This window comes from Molothrus aeneus, chromosome 11, assembly GCF_037042795.1.
Source record: "Molothrus aeneus isolate 106 chromosome 11, BPBGC_Maene_1.0, whole genome shotgun sequence".
Taxonomy (NCBI): domain Eukaryota; kingdom Metazoa; phylum Chordata; class Aves; order Passeriformes; family Icteridae; genus Molothrus; species Molothrus aeneus.
The window spans coordinates 19,912,290-19,929,785 of record NC_089656.1 but is presented as its reverse complement, the minus strand read 5'-3'; the positions used below and the strand labels follow the sequence as shown (position 1 = coordinate 19,929,785).

The 17,496-nt window shown below is 61.9% G+C and overlaps 4 protein-coding genes across 5 annotated transcripts; 3 read left to right on the top strand and 1 right to left on the bottom strand.

The window, feature by feature from the left end:
- Window positions 1-66: 66 nt before the first annotated feature.
- RNF166 (ring finger protein 166) lies at window positions 67-6,365 on the top strand. 2 transcript variants are annotated; one of them, XM_066557237.1, is made up of 6 exons: window positions 67-239; window positions 1,600-1,756; window positions 2,510-2,622; window positions 2,875-2,989; window positions 3,615-3,722; window positions 4,413-6,365. In XM_066557237.1, the coding sequence occupies exons 1-6, from the start codon at window positions 67-69 to the stop codon at window positions 4,476-4,478; spliced, it is 732 nt and encodes a 243-aa protein (XP_066413334.1). In that variant the 3' UTR covers window positions 4,479-6,365. The 2 variants fall into 2 exon arrangements, with proteins under 2 accessions (XP_066413334.1, XP_066413335.1); XM_066557238.1 differs by lacking the exon at window positions 67-239 and adding an exon at window positions 398-1,572 and having other exon boundaries at window positions 1,634-1,756.
- Window positions 6,366-6,946: 581 nt separating this feature from the next.
- On the top strand, window positions 6,947-10,732 carry MVD (mevalonate diphosphate decarboxylase). Its single transcript, XM_066557475.1, has 10 exons — window positions 6,947-7,042; window positions 7,506-7,576; window positions 7,697-7,811; window positions 8,130-8,273; window positions 8,649-8,848; window positions 8,934-9,008; window positions 9,427-9,645; window positions 9,735-9,850; window positions 9,934-10,042; window positions 10,478-10,732. Exons 1-10 carry the CDS (start codon window positions 6,973-6,975, stop codon window positions 10,556-10,558), a joined length of 1,200 nt encoding a protein of 399 aa, XP_066413572.1. The 5' UTR covers window positions 6,947-6,972; the 3' UTR covers window positions 10,559-10,732.
- Window positions 10,733-11,253: 521 nt separating this feature from the next.
- CYBA (cytochrome b-245 alpha chain) lies at window positions 11,254-15,530 on the top strand. The gene is made up of 6 exons (XM_066557380.1): window positions 11,254-11,629; window positions 12,591-12,660; window positions 12,838-12,912; window positions 13,053-13,136; window positions 13,211-13,292; window positions 13,533-15,530. Exons 1-6 carry the CDS (start codon window positions 11,572-11,574, stop codon window positions 13,710-13,712), a joined length of 549 nt encoding a protein of 182 aa, XP_066413477.1. The 5' UTR covers window positions 11,254-11,571; the 3' UTR covers window positions 13,713-15,530.
- On the bottom strand, window positions 15,445-17,210 carry IL17C (interleukin 17C). Its single transcript, XM_066557197.1, has 4 exons — window positions 17,187-17,210; window positions 16,527-16,547; window positions 16,117-16,439; window positions 15,445-16,024 (listed from the first exon to the last, which is right to left on the bottom strand). The coding sequence occupies exons 1-4, from the start codon at window positions 17,208-17,210 to the stop codon at window positions 15,775-15,777; spliced, it is 618 nt and encodes a 205-aa protein (XP_066413294.1). The 3' UTR covers window positions 15,445-15,774.
- Window positions 17,211-17,496: the final 286 nt, after the last annotated feature.

The window sequence follows — 17,496 nt, the reverse complement described above, 5'->3', positions numbered from 1 at the left end:
TCGCGCGGCGATGACGCGTTGGCGCCGCTCGGTGACGTGGCGCCCGCCCCGCCAGCCGCCGCCGCCATGTTCCGGAGCCTGCTGGTGGCGGCGGCGCAGCGGCCGCAGGGCCCGGCCGGGCCCCCCCGCGCCGCCCCCGGGCCCGGCGCCGCGGCGGAGGCGCTGGAGGCGCAGTTCAGCTGCCCCATCTGCCTCGAGGTTTTCCACCGCGCCGTCGGCATCGCGGGCTGCGGGCACACGTGAGACGGGGCCCGGGCGGGGGCGGCGGGGACCCCCGGGGACCCTCGGGCTGAGGCGGCCCCGGGGACGGGCGGGACGCGGGGCTGGGCGCTGTGCCGGCCGGGGATCCTTGCGGGCGCTCTGCCCGGTGAGCCCAGCCGGCACCGGGACCCCCGGCCCACACCGGGGATGGTTCGGTACCGGGGCCCTCATCCCATCCCACAGCGGGATCCCCATCCCACCCCTTCCCCTCCCTCAGCTCCCAGGCCTGGCTGCTGTCCTCAGGACCCCCCGTGTCCCCCCAGCATTTCGGGGACCCCCTGATCCCTTTTCCATCTGATTTTGGGGATGTTTCCGGGTCCTGGGGCTTTGTTGGGGGCCCCAGCACCGCCTCACCCCTGCTTGTTTGGAGAAGGGGGCGATTCCTGACCCCTCCATGATCCCCCCTGCCCATCCCCGCTGCCCTGGCAGTGGTAGAGCCTTTGCGGGGTTCATTCCCTGTTCCTGGTGAGCAGGAGGGACCAGCAATGCCGGGATAATCGGATTTTGGGGACGGGATTCCTTTGCTCCTGGGGCTGTAAGGACCTTGGAATGAGCTGATCCAGGCTCCTGCCTGGCCTGGATACCCAGCACGGGCTTGGGCTCCTTTCAGATGCAGCCTTGGAGCAGGGGAATTGTCTGAGCCTGCGGGAGCTCCCTGGGGACTCACCTGCTCCCAGTTCTCCCAGTAGGAATGCTGATCCCTGTGGTGCCCTGAGAGGCTGCCTAGAACAGAAGCTGGACAGAGTTAGAGGAGTAAAATAGGGATTTATTAAGAAGCCTTCAAAGCATGCATCTTGGGCAGTATAAGAGCCCAGGATGGACTCTGAGTCACAGGCTTTCACACTTTTATAAGATTTGGTCCATTTCCATATTGGGGTTAATTTTCCAGTTCCAGCTCCAGATTATGCAGTCCCATCCTCCCAGTTTGCTCTCCTCCATTCCCTGTTGTTTGCACTTTTTGGGTCTTTTTGTTGTTTGCACTTTTTGGGCCTGAAGCTGCAGTGATGTCCTTGGTTCTGGGGCTGGAAAAGGATTGTTCTGTGTGCCTGAGGAGAGGAAAAGGATTGTTCTGTGTGCCTGAGCTGTGAGGAGAACTGCTGACACTTTGTATGGAGTTCAGGGTTATTACCAATGCAGTCCAGAATCTGAAAACACAAAACCTAAACCTGCTAAAAAGCTAGAACCCATCAGCTGGGTTTGGGGCATCCTGGGCAGTGGGGGTGCCCTGCTGGGGTGCCACTGTGCCCGGGGTGCTCAGGGCCCCCCTGTGCCCCCAGGTTTTGTGGGGAATGCCTGCAGCCCTGCCTGCAGGTGCTCAGGGCCCCCCTGTGCCCCCAGGTTTTGTGGGGAATGCCTGCAGCCCTGCCTGCAGGTGCCCTCCCCGCTGTGCCCGCTCTGCCGTGTGCCCTTCGACCCCAAGAAGGTGGAGAAGGCTTCCAGCGTGGAGAAACAGCTCTCGTCCTACAAGGCTCCCTGCAGAGGCTGCAGCAAGAAGGTAAAGCTGTGCAGCTGCTTGTCCTCATGGTCCCCGTTGTCCTCATCCTCCTCTGGAATGTGTACAGAGAAGGAAACAGAGCTGGGGGAGCCTCAGCCTGGAGAAAAGGAGGCTCAGGGGGCACCCTGTGGCTCTGCACAGAGGGGATAGCCAGGGGGGGTCAGGCTCTGCTCCCAGGGAATGGGGACAGAACCTCTGGGGGTCCCTGCAGCCCCAAATCTCCGTCCTGTGAGGAAGGACAGGTGGGTGCATGTCACAGTTAGGCTGGATGTGACATACACACGTGATCAGGGTCTAAGAAGAAAAAAGTTTTCTATTCTGTGTGTTCTCCAGCTTATATACTCTTAAAAAAGTGTGATCTTAAGTCATTAACTACATCACAATAACTTACTATATTCATTGGTGCAAAGCAATTAACGCCAGTATAATTGGTAAAAGTTTTACAGAAATTTAATAAGGCACGGATACACATCTACTTATACTTACAAAAATTTTCATGTATCTTTTCTAATCTGTTTCCGTGCTCATGGCCTTGTCTTCTTCCTTGCTATGGAAACACTGGAAAATCATCAATTGTTATTTCTCCTATTACCTCAGCTTGGGCTTGCACGCCAGCTGTCCAGCCCCTCCATGGGTGCAGCATTCCCACTGCTGTGGGTCGTGGAGCAGAGCTCACTCCCAGCCCAGCTGCTGTCCTGGCTCCTGGCAGGTGTTTCTGCAGCTCCACGAGTGTTTCTTGTCCCCCTCCTGCAGGTGACCCTGGCCAAAATGCGCTCTCACGTCTCGTCCTGCGCCAAGGTGCAGGAGCAGATGGCCAACTGCCCCAAGTTTGTTCCAGTGGTCCCCACATCCCAGCCTATTCCCAGGTATGGCTGAAACAGGCCCTCCCTGCTTGCCCCAAAATCTGGGTGTGTGTTGTGCCTGTCCCTGGGAGGAAGAGCAGCACCTGTTCCCTCCTGGCTCTGCTGCTCCAGGTTTTGGGGTGTGGGGTGGGATGAAGGATCCACCCAGGCAGGGAAGGGGCTGGGCTGGCTCCTGCTGTCACAGAGCTGTGTGTTAGTGTGGAAGGAGGCAGTGCAGCCTCCCCTGGGATCTGAGCTCATCCTTGCTCTCTGCAGCAACATTCCCAACCGCTCCACGTTCGTGTGTCCGTACTGCGGGGCGCGGAACCTGGACCAGCAGGAGCTGGTGAAGCACTGCATGGAGAACCACAGGAATGACCCCAACAAAGTGGTGAGTGCCGCTGGGGAGCGTGGGACAGCTCTGGAAACCAGCCCCACCCTGCAGCATCAGGGTGTTTGTGGAGGCACAGCTGTGTTCCAGCTGGTTTAAATCCCTGTGGGAGATGGGGATTTGTCTCTGCTTTGTTAGAGGCTCCCTGGAATGAGCTGCCTCCATCCCCCTGTTCCTGCAAACCAGGTGGTGCTGGATTTCCTCTCCCTGTTCCCTCTGGGTTGACCAAGGTGGGGAACTTGGGATCTTCAGCACAGGAAGGACCTGGAGCTGATGGAGCAGCTCCAGAGGAGATCACCAAGGTGATCAGAGGGGTGGAGCAGCTGTGCCGTGAGGAAAGGCTGAGAAAATTGGGATTGTTCAGCTTGGGAAAGAGAAGCTTCAGGGAGACCTAATTGTGGCCTTCCAGGACCTTCAGGAAAGGTGGACAGAGGCTATTGACAAGGGGGAGTGGATCCAAACTGCCAGAGAGTTTGTTTGGGTTGGATATGAGGAAGAAATCCTTCCCTATGAGGGTGAGGAAGCCCTGGCACAGGTTCCCAGAGCAGCTGTGGCTGCCCCTGGATCCCTGGCAGTGTCCAAGGCCACGTGCAGGTGCCACCATCCTGTGTCCGTGTCCCCACAGGTGTGCCCGGTGTGCTCAGCCATGCCCTGGGGGGATCCCAGCTACAAGAGTGCCAACTTCCTGCAGCACCTGCTCCACAGGCACAAGTTCTCCTACGACACCTTCGTGGTGAGTCTGACCCTGAGCCAAAAAAGGGGGACCCCCCTCCCCGTGTCCTGTGCCAGGAGGTGAAACCATGTGTCCCACCCATGAGGCCCCCACAGCCACCAGGGTGTCCTCACACACACCAGGAGGAGAGGGGGTTGTTCCTGCACTCCACAAAATGGGTTTTTCCATGGAACTCTTCCCCTGAGGAATTGTAATACAAAAACTCCTTTTCTTGGAGGTTTTGGGAGCAGGGGGTGGGAGCAGCCCTGCCCCGGGGTTTGGGGGGATGTGGTTGCTGCACATGGGGGGCCCCTGACCCCTCCTGTGTGGGGGGCAGTGATGGCTCAGCCTTGGCCTCAGGGGAGGCTCTGTTCCCATCCTGCTTTCATTGGAGAGATGTCAGGAAAAAGAACCTCCAGGCATTTTCAGAGGAATATCCCAACCCAGAGCTCTGCAAAAACCCCTGGCCTTTGCTGGAAGGCTTCACCCTTTGGTCTCAGCTTGTGTGGGCAGGTTCCATCCCTCCTGGCAGGTGTGAGATCCTGGGCAGGAGAGGGGTGTGGGCACAGAGGACACCCTAGAGAGCACGGGTGGCATTCCTGGGTCTGTGTGCCAGGGGAATTCAGGCTCCACGAGGAGCAGGCAGGGCTCCGTGGGCACAGTGTGCCCTGGCTGTGCCAGCTCTCCTGAGCTGCCCTCTTTGCTTTTCAGGATTACAACATCGACGAGGAGGCAGCGTTGCAGGCAGCCCTGGCTCTGTCCCTCTCTGAGAACTGAGGCTGATCCCTCTCCCTGCCCTGGCTCCTTCTGGACACTCCAGGAACCCTCTGGAGCCCCTCTGCTGCCTCTGTTCCCACTGCAATTCCCACCTTGTTGAAGAAGGTGGAGCCTCTCCAGTTGTCCCAGTGAGTGAGCAGAGAGCTGTGGAGCAGGGCTGGGATCAATCCTTGGATTGGGGTTTAATATCCGTGTTGGGAGCTTAGCCCTGTGTCCAGATCTATTTATTGCTAGATGCTTTTTGGCACACTCGTCCCTGCTCTCTGGTGCAGCAGAATAGGTACCTGAAACTGATAGATTGGATGCCAAACACTCTCCTTTGGGACTGGAATCAGCCACATCCTTTAAAAAAGGAGGAAGGCAGCATGGAGCTTCTTTTTTTAAACTCTCCAAGGATTTTTCTAGAGATGTCAGGCTGTCCTGACCCCCGTGCTGGAGGCTGGAGCTGCCTCCTTCACCTGAATCCCAGGATGAGACTGAAGAGTGGCTCAGAGGAGGCCTGGAGGACGGCATCCAGCATCCAGGGAATCCTCCCCTTCCTCGTTTTGTACCGGCTCTTGGGACACCAAATCCTTGCCTTTTTCTACACGAAGCAGTGAAGCCTTTTCCACGTTTTCTAGAGCGGGGTCAGAAGCTGCTCCCCCTTCACTCTGCAATATCTGCCACCCAGGACAAGAGTATTTTTATGGAACATTATCAAGAAAGTTTATTTTTTACACAGATAACCCAAGCAAATGAACACGTGGATTGGGAATGGGGCAGGAGGCAGGAGCTGGATCCCAGAGCGGGTCGGACTCTGAGGTAGGGGGAAGTGCAGAGATCTCTCTGGGAAATCCCTGGATATTTCTGGGCCTTTCCCTTCCCTCAGCAGAATTCCTCTGCCTGTGAGGGAGCAGGCAGGATGGTTGGGTTGGATCCAGGTGCTGGTTGCCCGTGGAATGGCTGTCCATGCAGGATCCCAGCCCTGAGCTGCTGATCCCCCCCCAGAAATCAGGGATTGCATCTCCCTGTGGGAATCCCTCCCTGGGAATGGGGGCACTGTTGATCCAAGGTGCTCCACAGCATCCTGGTGCCCCCTTCCCCCTGCCCCTTCCTCTCAGCCCTGCCTGCTGCTGCTGGGGTTGGCTCTGGAGGGCTGGGAGAGGCTGGCACCGGCCACGGGGTGATTCCCAAGAGCCTTCCTGCAGGATTTGCAGGGAAAGGCTGGGAGAGGCCCCCTCTGCTCGAGGAATTCCTGAGCTTTATCCAAAACCTGGCTCCAGCTCTGCTCTAGCAATACTGCCTTGGGGTTTGTTTTGGTTTTCATAGTGCTGGATGATTTTGGGAGCTGCAGCCCTGTGAGGAGCGTGCAGGGAGCTCTGAGCTCCCCTGGCAGAGCAGGGAAAGGGATGGGACCTTCTCTGACCTGCCCTGCAGTGCTGGCACCTGGGGGATGTTCCTGTGGGATGGAGAGCACTGGAATCTTCCAGGAGGGACCCAGGAGCATTTCCCTGTCCTGTGCTCAGCTGGGACCCTCAGCAGCTGGAGCAGCCTCCATGAGAGATCCAGCTCTGTTAACCTCGGGCTCCTTCTCTCTCTCCTCCTTTTCCTTCTCCTTTTTGCCCCACAGAGACAGAGCAGGGGCAGCAAGAGCTGCTTTTGTAAAGCACTTTAAGGCCCTGGGTGTGAGGGGCCACACCAGGCTGTGCCAGGGGTCCCCTCTGTGCCAGGGGTCCCCTCTGTGCCAGGGATCCATGGATATCCCACTGGCCGTGCCCACCAGTGCATCACCCACCACTTTTTTGCATAATTAGAACTTTTAACGAGCCGTCCTGTTTTTTGAAGAGGAATTAACTCGATGACGTATTTGTAGCAAACCATTTTTCTCAATAAAGGCAGTTTCATCCACGTGTGGCCTCTGCTGGGGGGAAGCACTGGAGGGATACTGGGAGAACTGGGATGCTGGGGCACTGAGATACAGTGGCCCTGAAGGCTGTGGGAGCACTCAAAGAGCACTAGGGCCGTTTGGATCCATGGATCCTTGGACACTTCCAGGGATCCGGTGGTTTTATACCGGGGATATTTGGATATTTGGGATGTGAAGGTGACAGGGAGTGCGGGAGCACTGGAGGTGTACTGGGAGCACTGGGGCAGTACTGGGGACACTGGGGCAGTACTGGGGACACTGGGGCAGTACTGGGGACACTGGGGCAGTGGAGTGCTGGGAACCGAGCGGTGCGGGGAGCACTGGGAGCGGTACCGGGAACAGAACCGAGAATGGTACCGGGAAGGTACCGGGAGCATCTGCGCCTGCGCAGGTCTTGCCCAATTCAAAAATGGCGCCCCGCAGGCCCCGCCCAGCACGCTCAGGGGGCGTGGCCTCCCGTGGTCCGATCGCTGCCATTGGCTGTTGGGAACCGGGTGCTGCGCTCTCCACCAATGGCGAGGCGGGACCGGCCGCAGGCCACGGTCACAAGCGTGGCGTGGGGGCGGAGCCTGAGCACGGCCGGCAGCGATGGCGGCGGAGCGGGCACTGACCATGGCGACCTGCACGGCCCCGGTGAACATCGCCGTGATCAAGTACTGTGAGTGCCGGGACACGGCCGGGGCGGACACGGGCTCCGGGCTGGGCTGGGTGTGCCGTGTCCGGCTGGGCCGGGTCGGGCTGGGCTGGGCTGCACTGTGTCCCTTCTTGCCGTGCTGTTCCGTGCCGTGCCATTCCAAGCCGTGCCATGCCGTGCCAAGCGCTGCTATGCCATGCTTTGCTTTGTGTCCATCGGTGCCATTCTGAACTGTTCCGTGCCTCTCCTAGCCATGCCATGCCATTCCTGGCTGTGCCATGCCATTTCTAGCCATGCCGTTCCTGGCTATTCCGTGCCATTCCTGGCTGTGCCATGCCATTTCTAGCCATGCCGTTCCTGGCTATTCCGTGCCATTCCTGGCTGTGCCATGCCATGCTTTGCTGGTCCATCAGTGCCATCGAGCTTTCATGCCATTCCTAGCCATTCCATGCCATTCCAAGCTGTGCCATGCCGTGCTCTCTTGCAGGGGGCAAGCGAGACACCGACCTCATCCTGCCCATCAACTCCTCCCTGAGCGTGACACTGCACCAGGACCAGGTGGGTAAGCACCAGGGCCAGGATCGGGTTTAGGATCAGGACCAGGACCAGGTTTAGGACCAGGACCAGGTTTAGGACCAGCCCCCAGGGTTGCTGAGCCCCATCCCTCTCTCCCCACAGCTCAAGACCACCACGACGGCGGCCGCCAGCCGGGATTTCACGGAGGACCGGCTGTGGCTCAACGGGAAGGAGGCGGACGTGGGGCACCCGCGGGTCCAGGCCTGTCTGCGTGAGGGTGAGCGTCCCCTGGCCGGGGCTGTCCCTGCTGTCCCTGTCCCCACTGTCACTGCTGTCTCCGCTGTCACTGTCCTCACTGTCTCCTGATGTCCTGTCCTGCTGTCTCTGCTGTTCCTGCTGTCCCCACTGTCCCTGTCCCTGCTGTCCCTGATTCCGCTGTCCCTGCTGTCCTCGACCCCACTATCCCCTGTCCCCACTCTCCCTGACCCCTCTTTCCCCGCTGTCCCCTCTGTCCCTGACCCCGCTGTCCCTGTCCCCGACCCCGCTGTCCCTGTCCCCTCTGACCCCTCTGTCCCTGACCCCGCTGTCCCCACAGTGCGGCGCCTGGCACGGAAGCGCCGCGGGGGCGGTGAGGACGCGGCCGCTCTCAGCCTCTCCTACAAGATCCACATCGCCTCCGAGAACAACTTCCCCACGGCCGCCGGGCTCGCCTCCTCCGCCGCCGGCTACGCCTGCCTGGGTGCGTCTGGGGCCGGCCCAACCCTCGGCTGTCCCCTCCGGGCTGGGAGGGGTGACAGGGCTGTCCCCTGTGCCTGTCCTGTCACTGTTGGTGCTGGCCCACCTCTGTGGTGGCAGCAGGAGGGGTGACAGAGCTGTCCCCTGTGCCTGTCCCTGCAGTGTCAGCACTGGCCCAGCTCTGTGGTGGCAGCAGGAGGGGTGACAGGGCTGTCCCCTGTGCCTGTCCCCGCAGTGTCGGCGCTGGCCCGGCTCTACGGGCTGGAGGAAGGGTGACAGGGCTGTCCCCTGTGCCTGTCCCTGCAGTGTCGGCGCTGGCCCGGCTCTGTGGTGGCAGCAGGAGGGGTGACAGGGCTGTCCCCTGTGCCTGTCCCCGCAGTGTCAGCGCTGGCCCGGCTCTATGGGCTGGAGGAGGAGCTGTCCGAGGTGGCGCGGCGGGGCTCGGGCAGTGCCTGCCGCAGCATGTTCGGTGGCTTCGTGCAGTGGCAGCGCGGGGAGCGCCCCGATGGCACCGACAGCCTGGCCCTGCAGGTGGCCCCCGAGACGCACTGGCCGGAGCTCCGCGTCCTCGTCCTGGTGGTGAGGGGCTGGCAGGGGATTTGGGTGGGATTTGGGACTCGGGGGGCTCAGGAGGGGCCGTGTCCCAGTGCCTGTGTCCCCCCAGGTCAGTGGGGAGAAGAAGCCGGTTGGCAGCACAGCGGGCATGCAGACCAGTGTGGAGACCAGTCCCCTGCTGAAGGTAGGGGGACACGGGACTCGTCCTGCCCAGGCAGGGTCCCCTTTCCCTTGGAATGGGGCTGGAGGGTGTGCAGTGCCACACAGAGGGTCATGGTGCTGTGGGTGTCACCAAACTGGGGGGACAGTGACCTTCCTCCTGTGGGTATCCCCAAATTCAGGGCGACCACAACCCACCTGTTGTGGATGTCACCGAATTTGGGTAACCGTGACCCTCCTGCCATGGATGTCACTAAACTGGGGTGGCCACAACCTGTGTGCTGTGGTTGTCACTGATTTGAGGTGACCATGACCCTGTCCCTGCTGTGGGTGTCACTGGGCTGATGGTGACCCCCCTGCTGTGGTTGTCACTGATTTGGGGTGACCATGACCTGCCTGCCATGGGTGTCACTGGACTGATGGTGACCCCCCTGCTGTGGCAGCACCGGGCAGAGGTGGTGGTCCCCGAGCGCCTGGCCCAGATGATGCAGCACATCCGTGACCGTGACTTCGAGGGCTTTGGCCAGCTGGCCATGAGGGACAGCAACCAGTTCCACGCCACCTGCCTGGACACCTTCCCGCCCATCTTCTACCTGACGGACGTGTCGCGCCACATCATTGCGCTGGCACACCGCTACAACGCCCACCACGGCCACACCAAGGTACCCGCGGGGCCCTGGGGCTGCCACGGCACCGTGGCCCTCACCTGGGTCGCCACGTCCGTCCCCATGTCCCCACGATGCCACCACAGGTCGCCTACACCTTCGACGCCGGCCCCAACGCCGTCATCTTCGCGCTGGCCGACACCGTGGCCGAGTTTGTGGAGGTGGTGAGGCGCAGCTTCCCCCCCGCCACCAACGGGGACCAGTAAGGGAACCCCCTGCTTACTGGGGAGGGTGGGGGTGCTGGGATGCTGGGGACACAGGGACTGAGCGCTCCCTGTGCCACAGGTTTGTCCGGGGGCTGCCCGTGGGCTCGGCTGTGCTGCCGCCGGAGCTGGAGGCTGCCGTGCTCACCGAGCCTGTGCCCGGGGCTGTCCAGTACATCCTGCACACCAAGGTGAGGGTGGGGGGACACGGCCTCGGGGGGGGGGGGGGGGGGCTCTGACCCCATCCCTGCCCCCATCCCTGCCCCCGAGGGGGTGTGGGACCCCACTGCTGTGCCCAGGGGTGTCCAGGACCCCATCCCTGTCCCCATCCCCACTGGGGTGTGTAGGGCCCTGTCCCCATCCCCAGGGGTTTCCAGGACCCCATCTCTGTCCCCATCCCCAGGGGTTTCCAGGACCCCATCCCTGTCCCCATCCCCAGGGGTTTCCAGGACCCCATCCCTGTCCCCATCCCCAGGGTGGTGTGCAGGACCCCATTTCTGGACACATTCCCACTGGGATGACCTTTTAGGGTCCGTGGTGCCCAGAGCTGCCCCCCACCCACAGCGGGGGGGGCCCTGCAGGCAGTGGGGCTCCCCGGTGTCCCTGACCCGTGTCCTGTCCCACAGCCTGGCCCTGGTCCCCAGCTCGTGGATGACCCCAGCCAGCACCTCCTGGGCCCGGACGGGCTGCCCCGGAGCCGTGCCTGACCCCGGTGACACTGGGACAGCTGGAACACACCGGGGGGACTCTGCCAGTGCCACCAGTGGGCCTCAGGATGCTGAGCCAGGCCTGCTGCAAAGCTGTCCCCAGCCCTGGGGCAGGATGTCACCCCGGGGCTGGTTTTTAATCTTTTGTAAGGAAATACAGGGTTCCTGGTTCCAGTGCTGTTTTGGGGTGTCACATTCTGTGTGTTGGGGTGGGGGGGGAGCAGGAGATGGGGCAGTCCCTGGGGCTGGTCCTGTTACTCCACACAGCCCTGTCACCCCACATGACCCCGTCCCCCTGTGTCCCTTGTGGGACATCTCCTGTCCTATATGCCCCCAAGTTGTCACTGATCCTGTCCTCCCACATGTCCCCGGTCCCTTGCACATGCCACATCCCCTGTCCCCTCCCTGTCCCTTGCAGGGCTGATCCTGTCCCCATCCCTCTGCTGTCCCTGCTGCCGGGACGGGTCCTGTCGCCCCGCATGGCCCCTGTTGTCCCCGGGGCTGGTCCTGTCCCTCCGTGCCATTCCTGTCACCGCCGTGGCCCCGGTGTGGCCCCGGGCCGGTGCCGTGTCCCCGCGGGGGCGTGGCCTGTGGAAAATGGGTGTGGTTAATACAAATGGGTGTGGAATATTAAAAGGGTGTGGCCGATACGAATGGGGCGTGGCCTGCGCTGGTAGCGCCGCACCCGCCTTCCGGGTCGGGACCGGCCGAGCGGAGCCGAACCGGGACGGGCCGGGCCCACCGGGAGCAGCCGAGCTCCAGCGGGCAGAGCAAAGCAGAGCGGGCCGAACCGGGCCGAGCAGGACCCGACCGGGCCGAGCCGAACCCGACCGGGCCGGGAGTAGCCGAAGGTGCTCGGGAGTACCGCGAGCAGCCGAACCCGTTCGGCCCGAGCCGAGCGGAGCAGCCGAACCCAGTCGGACCGAGCCGAGCGGAGCCGGGAGCAGCCGAACCCGTTCGGAGCGAGCCGAGCGGAGCAGCCGAACCCGCTCGGGCCGGTTCCGTCGCGGGCCATGGGGCAGATCGAGTGGGCCATGTGGGCGAACGAGCAGGCGCTCGCCGCCGGGCTCAGTGAGTGTGAGGGGGTTTAGGGGGGTTTGGGGCACTCCGGAAAGTCCCCGGGCTCTGAAGGAGTGAGCGCCCCGCGGGCTGGGGATGCCGAGCCCCGGGGATGGGCTGGGATGAGATGTGGGGTCCCGGTCCCACCGGGCTGCGGGTGCGGGCGGGGGACGGCCGGGAAGTCCCGGCCCGGCGGGGCTGGAGCCTCCGCTTCCTCCTTTTCTCTTCCTCCTCTGCCCTCTCTTCTTCGGTTCCGTTCTCTCCTCCTCCGTTCTCCTCTTGCTCCGGCCGCGAGGCCAAAAACCTCCCCCAAGGCCGTTCCCGAGGCCAAAAACCTCCCCCAAGGCCCCGGAGTTCCCCAGACCGAGGGTCCCGCACCAGCATCGCCCCCGCATCCGCTTCGGGAGCGCTCGGGGCCGGGGACCCCCAGGGCCCCTCCCCGGATCCGGGGGTCCTGTGTGTCCCCAGGGCCATGACCCCGGGTTGGGGGATTGCGGGGGGCTGGATCCTGAGTTTGGGGGGCATATCCTGAGCTCGGGGCTGTATCCGGGGTTTTGGGAGCTGCATAACAGGTTTGGGAGGTTGTATCCAAGTTCGGGGGGTGTATCCCGGGTTGGGGGGGTTGTATCCCGGGTTGGGGGGGTTGTATCCCGGTTTGGGGGGTTTGTATCCAGGTTTGGGGGGTTTGTATCCCGGGTTTGGAGGGTTGTATCCCGGTTTAGGGGTTTGTATCCCGGTTTAGGGGTTTGTATCCCGGGTTGGGGTGGGTATATCCCGGTTTGGGGTTTGTATCCCGGTTTAGGGGTTTGTATCCCGGTTTAGGGGTTTGTATCCGGGTTTGGGAGGGTTGTATCCCGGTTTAGGGGTTTGTATCCCGGTTTAGGGGTTTGTATCCCGGTTTAGGGGTGGGTATCCCGGGTTGGGGTGGGAATCCCGGCCCGCTGTGACCGCTCCATCCCGGCTGTTCCCGCAGTCCTGCTGACGGGCGGCATCGTGGCCGTGGCGGGGCAGTTCAAGGGCTGGTACTTCGCGGCGTATTCCATGTATCCTTCCCGAGAGCATTCCCGGGGCTGGGCTGCGGGAAAACCCCGTCCCGACCGGGGAGGGGTCACATCCTTATCTCCTCACCGCGCTCCCAGCTGGGCGTTCCCTGCCCTTTTTTGGGATGTTCCTTGGGGCCATTCCCGCTCCCATCCCGCCTTTCCTTGACGCCCCGGCAGCGCTGCAGGCGTCCTGGTGTGCCTGCTCGAGTATCCCAGGAGCAAACGGAAAAGGGGCTCCACCATGGAGAGGTGGTGAGTGCTGTGTCCCCCCTGGTGCCCCCCAAACACAGGATCCAGCGGGTGGGTTCCTCGCAGAGATGGGGGTCCCTGGAGGCTGGCTGTCCCCCGAGGGGGGGGGACACCCCCAGTGACCCCCTGCTGTCACCCTGCAGTGGCCAGAAGTACCTGACAGCCGTGGTGAAGCTCCTGGGGCCCCTCACCAGGAATTATTACATCCGAGCCGTCCTCCACGCTGCGTGAGTGGGGTGCAGGGTCGGGGCTGGGGGATGAGCCCCCCCGGCACCCTCTGAACCCCAAATCTCTGTCACAGCCTGGCTGTCCCTGCTGGATTCCTCCTCTCCACCATCCTGGGCACCGTCTGCCTGGGCATTGCCAGTGGCATCTACCTGCTGGTGAGTGCAGAGGGGCTTTGGGGGGCTGGGAGGGGGAGGCCACCCCTAAAACCAATGCACCAGTGCTTCCATGTGAATTCCAAAAGCATTCCCAGATGGGGCTGCAGGAACAGCCTGTCCCAAATGGGTGGACAGGGGTCATGTCACATCCTCCACTCTGGTCCCTCTGTGCTTTCCCTGCCCCCCAGCAGCCCCTTTTTGGGGTGGGGGTTGATCCTTGGCACTCCTGTGACCCCACAGGCTGCAGTCCGAGGGGAGGAGTGGAGACCCATCGAGCAGAAGCCCCGGGAGAGGCCCCAAGGGGGGGGCACCATGAAGCTGCCCCCCAGCAACCCCCCGCCCCGGCCCCCCCCCGACGCCCGCAGGAAGCAGCCGGAGGTGGGGGGGCAGGTGAACCCCATCCCTGTGGAAGTGGAATAATGGGGATCCCCCTGCCCTGCTCCTGCTCCTGCTCCCCAGCTGCTCCTGGACCCGCTGCAGCCCATCCATTGGGCCCCTGGGGGTCCCCAAAACCCCGGCGCTCTGAGCCCCTTGCTGGGGGATCATCAGTTCCCCTGGGGCTCCCCAAGGGATCCCCAGAACCCCAGTGATGCTCTGGGGTCCCCAGCTCTCCTGGGGGTTCCCAAATCCCCAGCAATGCCCAGCTCCGTGTAGGATCTCCATCTCCCTGTAGAATCTCTTGGGGATCCCCAAATCCCCTAAGTTGCTCAGCTCCTTGTAGGATCTCCATCTCCTGGGGATCCCCAAATCCCCAGCAATGCCCAGCTCCTTGTAGGATCTCCATCTCCCTGTAGGATCTCCTGGGGATCCCCAAATCCCCTAAGGTGCTCAGCTCTTTGTAGGCTCTCCATCTCCCTGTAGGATCTCCATCCTCCGGGGATCCCCAAATCCTCTAAGATGCTCAGCTCCCAAATCCCCTAAGATATTCAGCTCCCAAATTCCCAGCAATGTGATGATCCCTGTGGGGTTCCCAACCCTCAGTGGCTTCCCAGCTGCTGGAGATGCCCAAATCCCTGGGCCTGCTCAACTCCCTATGAGGTCTCCAGCTGCCAGGAACTCCCCAGCTCCTGGACCTCCCCAAATCCCAAGAATGTTCAGCTTCCTATGGGGTCTGCAGCCCCCAAGGTCTTCCCAGTTCCTAAGGATCCCCTAAATCCTTGGGGATTCTCAGCTCCCTGTGAGTCTCCTGCTTCCAGGGGCTCCTCAGCTCCTGGGAAACCCCAAATCCCTGGGCATGCTCAGCTCCCTGAGGGTCCCAGCTCTCCAAGCACCCCCCAGTTCCCTGGGGGATCCCCAAATCCCTCTGGAACTGCAGCTCTCAGGGAATCCCCAGCTCCCAGGGGGATCAGGCAGCTCTGCTCCTGCTCTCCCTGGTTTTTGTCATTTCTGCAGCTGCTGTTGCAATAAAAAGTGGGAAAGGCCCTGGCTGCCCCTGCCTCCTGCTCCAGGGGGAATCCCCCCAGCCCTGCCCTGCTCCTGGGGGGCTGGCACAGGACTGGGGAGGTGTTTTGGGGACAAACAGTGCACTTATGGGCAAATCCAGGATGCAGATATGCAGAGTATGGCCACCGCAGGGTCCCCTCCCAAAATCCCTGTGGAGCCAGCAGTGGGATGGGACTGGAGGAACTGGGAGGGCCCCACCCTGGAGCTGCACAGGGGGTCCCAAAGGAGCTCCCAGCAGGGAATGTGGGGAGCATTTCCCTTCCCAGTCCCACTGGTGGCTGCTGCAAGTTCCCCGGTGTGATGCAGGTGCCAAATCCTTGATCCCACTGGGATCAGCAGCTGCTCCAGGCCCCCTCTGCCCCCTCCCCACACAGACCCTGCCCCCCTTGGGGGCTGCAGTGGCCCAGGACCCCCCCAGCTGCTGCCAGCACAGGTGGCAGGTGGCACCATGCCCGTGGGACGTGGTGCCCGGGGGCAGAGCCATGGGAAAGGTGTGGGTGTTGGGGTGCCAGGGCTGGGTCCCCCCCGGGCTGGGGGTGTGGGGCACCCTGTGCCCTCCCTGTCACCTCCCAGTTCATCCTGCCCACCGTGCAGGGGCTGAGGGCTGTCCCACAGCTGGCACTGCCCACGATGTCCCTCCGTCCTTCTGTCCCTTTGCCCCAATTCCCCACATCCCAATGCCCTGGCTGGGAACAGAGCAAGGACCATGCCAGGAGTTGTTGGCTTTTATTTGCAGCATTAAATAGCACTAGGAAGGAGACAATAAATACCTTTTTTGGGGGAATAAATAACCAGTGAGTGCAGCACTCACAGGGTCTGGCCGTGGGGCGATGCTGGCCCTGGAGTCACAGCCGTGGCTGGGGTGGGGGGGGTCAGCAATAAATAATAGAGGGTACAACCCCCCCCCCCCCCGGCAGCAAGGGCTTATAAATAACTGATAAATAACCAGGGAGGGGACACCCTGGCGGGGTCGGGTGCTCTAAAACAAGCACGGGCTGGGTGACACGGTCACCGGGGTGGCGCGGTCACCGGGGCGGGCTCAGCGCGCCGTGCGGGGCAGGACGCAGGTGCAGCCCACGGGCACTCGGATGTAATCCACCTCCAGCGCCACCAGCCCCAGCCCCGCGGGCCGCGGGCACGGCTTGCGCCGCAGCACCAGCATGGTCTGCTGGATGGTCACCGAGTTGAGCGACGTGGTCTCCCGGCCGGTTTTCACGTCCACGCAGCCGCTGCACAGGCACTCGGCGAAGGCCAGCTTGCGCGGGTAGCGGTTCTCGTCCTCGTCGATGCTGCGGGGACACGGCGACACCTTCCCCTGTGCCACCAGCTCTGACCGGCTGGGGAGGGGATACGGGGGCTGTCGGGGGGCGGGGGCACTCACCGGTATCGCCACGGGGAGATGGAGCGCTCGTGGGGCTCGCTGCGGAGCCCGGCGCGCAGCGACAGCGCGGGGCAGGCGGGCGGGCGCTGCCGCCGCCGCCGCCGGGCCCCGGCCGCCTCCAGGCGCTCCAGCTGCGGCACCAGCTGCACCGAGACGTGCCGGTCCCAGCGCAGGCTGCGGCCCAGCAGCTGAGCGGGAGCCTCGTCCTCCAGCTCGGCCCCGCTGAAGCAGCGCACGGCGGAGTGAGCGGAGCCGATCCCGGCGCGCCGCAGCCCCCGGCACTGCCCCAGCGCCGCCAGCACGGCCAGCACCGCCAGCCAGCCCTGCGGGGACAGCACAGCGTCAGGGACAGCCCGGGGACAGGGACACACGGCCCAGTGACAGGGACACCCAAAGGGACAGGGACACACGGCCAGCACCGCCAGCCAGCCCTGCGGGGACAGCACAGCGTCAGGGACAGCCCGGGGACAGGAACACACGGCCCAGTGACAGGGACACCCAAAGGGACAGGGACACACGGCCCAGTGACAGGGACACCCAAAGGGACAGGGACACACGGCCAGCACCGCCAGCCAGCCCTGCGGGGACAGCACAGCGTCAGGGACAGCCCGGGGACAGGGACACACGGCCCAGTGACAGGGACACCCAAAGGGACAGGGACACCCGGCCCAGTGACAGGGACACCCAAAGGGACGGGCACACACGGCACAGTGACAGGGACACCCAAAGGGACAGGGACACACGGTCCAGTGACAGGGACACCCAAAGGGACGGGCACACACGGCACAGTGACAGTGACAGTGACACCAAGGGGACAGCCACACACACAGGGCCGTTGGACAGGCAGGGGCCAGCAGAGCCCTCCCCAAAATGCGAGTGTGCAGCCCCACGGCCCCAGGGCTGGGCAGGTGTGTGCCTGTGTATCGATCTGTTATCTCTCCATTAGCTATCCATTGTCTGTTACCTATCCATTATTAGATATTTATTTCCACACGTTGCTCTATCTGTATAATCCCTATATCTATAGATGTCTCTATATGTCTATATGGTGTCTATACATTTTTATTTACATTTTTATCTGTACCTAGATACATCTAGAGCATCTCTGTATCTCTGCGTGTCTCTATCTTGATATTTATATTTATGTATCTGTCTTTATCTGTATCTGTATCTCTGGCTATATCAGTATTTCTATAGCTATATATCTATATATTTATATCTAGCTATATATATCTATTTATATCTATATATAGATAGATATTGACATATTGACATATATATCAATATGTCAATATCTATATATCAATATATCAATATAACTATCTATGTACATATTTATATCTATCTGTGTCCATATCTATCTATATCTGTCTATTTCTA